Consider the following 3,908-nt stretch of genomic DNA (forward strand, 5'->3'; position numbering starts at 1 on the left):
GTACATGAACTCCACCAGTATCCAGCCCAGATCCAGACTGAACCGAGCCAAAGGCAGCCCGAGAGGGCTACCAAATTGCCCCAGCGCCGTCCAAACAGGAGAGGCCGAGGCTAGCCCTCCGCCCAGGCCCACCCAAGTGGAGGTCGGGCCACCAGTCCGCGCCGCCGCAGGCCGCAGCTCCCGCCGCCCAATCTAACAGCCCTGGCCGAACCAGCCGCCCCACCACACCGTCGCGCAGGCCCGCCCCACAAACCCGCCATGCAACTGCCGCACCCCGGAACACGGCTGCCCGAGGCGCCGCGGTGTCGCCCCGCGGGAACGCTGCGCTCCCCGCCTGCTCGTCGCCTCTCGCGCCGCTACCACCAAGGGAGGAGGGAAAAGGGGCCCGCCGCTGTCAACACCAGCCGGGCTTTCGGCGCCCTCCGGCGGCAGCGAAGGGAGTGGGAGGTGGGGAAGGGCGCGGGGAGCGGCGGTGGCGCGTCTTTCTTTTTCACACGGGGTGGTCTACCTCTGGAAATGACTACGTGGGAAAACTACAGGCTTCTCCAGAGGCGTCATCACTGGAAGTTATGTTCAAAATCATTTAAGTGGCAAGTTGGTAACAAGTGTGTTCACTGGACCATCATTCATTTCAACGGCTGTACTATATTTGCGGGGAAGACACGGGAGCGGAGCAGTACTCGCATGCAGTAGTAGCAGTGCAGCACTAGTGGTGTTCTTGTCTTTTCACACCAGGTTTCCCAGAAATAATGTAAACTTTGTCCTCTTTTCACGACTTGGAAAATGACTAGGTCTGAAACCTGTAGGCTGGCTGGCTATTCTGTTCGTGCTAATTTCAGTTGCAAGTTGGTAATAACTGTATCAGTACAGTACAGGGACCATTATTCATTTCATTTTTTTTTTGGGAAAAGGAGGTTAAGACCCTTGGCCTCTGCATCAGTCGATGCATATGGCCATCTTTATTTATTAATCAATATGATTTAACAAGAACATACATCAAGCCACCCGAAGCCATCACTCACACCTACAAAACTAGATAATGTGAAGTGCTCTCACTTCTCATATCTAAAACTGGTGCCGTCGCCGATCCATCCACATAATGTATCGGAACCCGCAGCCGGTGCAGCAAACCTAAAGCGTACACCACATGCATGGGTTTTAGATGTCGCCATCATCATCGAACCGCTGACCCATCTTCAGGAGAGAGATTTGCATCATCCTTGCCAGTCCGTCCATCCGTCGATGTCACCTTGGCGCCCAACGGCGCCACCGCCCCGTGCTCGTCTGTCCAGACGCAAAGATTCTGGAAGATCTGTCATGCGTAGCACCTGCCGACCAGGCATGACACAGCGTAGCCCTATGGGCCAGGCATGACTTGACATCTCCATCGAAAGCTCGTGCAAGACGAAGTCGCTCCACCTCCTGCCTCTGTCTTCCAGCTCTGCTCCACAAACGATGCTCCCAAGAGAGAAAACGACACCACAGTCACGCCATCATTCGATTTAGAAGACCAGATCCTAGGGTTTCCACCGGAGCAATATGAGTTGGTCGGCAGTAGTTACATGACAATGCTTTCATCAAGGTAACGACGCAGAATGCCGTCATCGCCTGCCATCGGCTCGGTTTCCACCGCCAACTATGTCTTCCCGACTCGCAGACGGAACTAGATGACGGATCTCGAGATCTGACCATCCAGCCTCAGGCCGACCACCTCAGACGGAGGAGATGGCCACCACTGCCAGCGGCACCAGCCAGATCGGATCTGACCGGAGGCGCCGCCGACTAGTCAACCTTGGGAACACCCTCTCCTGATTCGCCCTCCCCACGAAGCCACTAGAGCAGCCGCGAACCGCGGGGAAAGACGAAGACCGAAGGGCTATCTCGCGCCGCCGGTCCTTCCAGACCGCGGGGCTACAGCCTAGATCCCCGCCGTCCCCATCACCGGCGGCACCCGGGCTTAGCCGGCGCACGTCTCTGGGGACGACGAGCTGGAGGAGAGGGGGGGGAGGGTGCGGCGGCCGGGGCACAGGGGTTGGCCCTCTGGTCGCCCTGGAGGGAGCGATACGAGGCAGGGTACTGTTATTTTTTGCGGGACACACAGAACAAGTGGTGCCAAGACCGACGACCAAAGTCTTCCCTTTTCACACCAAGTTTTGCCTCATACGCATTACTGTCCTTGTATACCCGTGATCTACTAGACTGATGCATGGTTTGTCTCTTCCATTCAGTAAAGGAAAGTGATTTTTTTACGGCAGAGTCGAAAACTAACTCTATAAATATGTTGTCTCTTCCATTCATATCGCAGTACCAAAACTCATACCTGAACCACTAGACATATCCTCGTCCTTTCTGCAAGTCCAAGAATCCTAGTGATGGCCGGTGCTAGCCATGTCGTGGTTTTCCTTGTCTTCTCAAATTTGGCCATAGCCATGGGCGCCACCCCTCCTATCTTAAATCCTTACGTAGGGAAGTGTAAGAGTAGTTGTGAGGAAGAGCTCAATATATCTTTGTACCTGCACCAAGTATTCGCTGGAGCAGCCCGCAACCAAGAAGTAATTCTCAGTCCCGGCTTTCCTAACTCGTTTGGGGTGATAGCAGTTAATGACTGGACTATGCATGCCACCGCTAATTCCAGTGCAAGTATCATTGCTCGGGCAAAGGGAATGCATATCCAGGCTACCCAAAGCCAGGCCAATGGCTTTGCTTGGTTTCTTCCTTTCAGCATGGTCTTTGAGGACTCCAGGTATATCCATGCAGGTTTAACCATGCATGTACCATTTGCAGATTAAACATATGAATATAAGTTTTATTTGTTTGAGGTTCACTTTTTCTAATTATAGATACACCGTTTACAGCTTTGGTGGGTCTACATTACAAGTGATGGGGGCAATTAGTGGTGCAAATGGTGAGTGGGCTATCGTGGGAGGGACAGGAAAACTGTCGATGGCGCGTGGTACCGTAAACTTCACAGAAGTCCAGCCACAGAGCAACCCAAACAGTGAGAACTACAGAAAAATTGATATTCAGGCATTCTACACACCACCGCCGTCAGTAAGTATAATTAATCTTTGAAATAAAGAGTAATTATCTTATATGTGAATTTCCGTGACGTTTGGTAATCATATCCATGTAATTAACTTCATACATCTATTTATGATGGAATCTTATCTATTGATGTGAAGAAAATGGTCTGCATCAAAATATATTCTATTTATTTCACATGAAAAAGTGATTAATATTTATTGGATGTACATAAATAAAAGATTGATCTAGTCAAACTAATTATTAAATATTTGTAGTCGCTATTAGTGTTGTCTCTAGGCAAAAGAATAAGTTAGTTCATCTTGGTGTTGTAAAATTCATATTGTCTTGTTTGATTACTTACTATGTGGTCAGCTAGTGATTTATTTATCTGTTTTTATAGGTTTAAGACATGAAGAATAAACACGTGCGACTTCAGCTGGAAATGCGAGCCAGCAATCTCGCCTAAATAAAATATGTGTCTTCCATTATGGATAGTAGTACTTGCAAGTTGTAATATGAAGATCGGTGAAGTCTTCTTTACTTTCAAATAATGCAGGAGTGTGTGGCATATCATGAAAAATCTTAGATATACATCCATTGGGCGTTTATCATTTTTGTAATATCGGAATGTATGATCTAATTTGGAATGTTATATTCTTGATATATTCTATGAAAGAGAACTACGCATTTGTCCTTGGTTGTTCTTACCATTTTCATATTCGATGCATATACGGGTTGTCGCGGAATAAGTCTGGTTTCCATCGAAATACAGTTTAATTGTCGACTACCACAACTCATGACTTGCCACATAGTTTCTGTAGATTTCATACAACTTTAGAAAATCTAAATTCTAGGAAATCCCACACGTCTCCTTTATTGAAACT

The 3,908-nt window shown here is 48.7% G+C and overlaps 1 protein-coding gene across 1 annotated transcript; it reads left to right on the forward strand.

Annotated features, from left to right (window-relative positions):
* The first annotated feature begins 2,240 nt into the window (after window positions 1–2,240).
* Window positions 2,241–3,699, forward strand: LOC120974366 (dirigent protein 23-like). The gene is made up of 3 exons (XM_040400868.1): window positions 2,241–2,743; window positions 2,856–3,051; window positions 3,425–3,699. The coding sequence occupies exons 1-3, from the start codon at window positions 2,373–2,375 to the stop codon at window positions 3,428–3,430; spliced, it is 573 nt and encodes a 190-aa protein (XP_040256802.1). The 5' UTR covers window positions 2,241–2,372; the 3' UTR covers window positions 3,431–3,699.
* The last annotated feature ends 209 nt before the right edge of the window (window positions 3,700–3,908 follow it).

This window comes from Aegilops tauschii, chromosome 2 (genome assembly GCF_002575655.3).
Source record: "Aegilops tauschii subsp. strangulata cultivar AL8/78 chromosome 2, Aet v6.0, whole genome shotgun sequence".
Lineage (NCBI taxonomy): Eukaryota > Viridiplantae > Streptophyta > Magnoliopsida > Poales > Poaceae > Aegilops > Aegilops tauschii.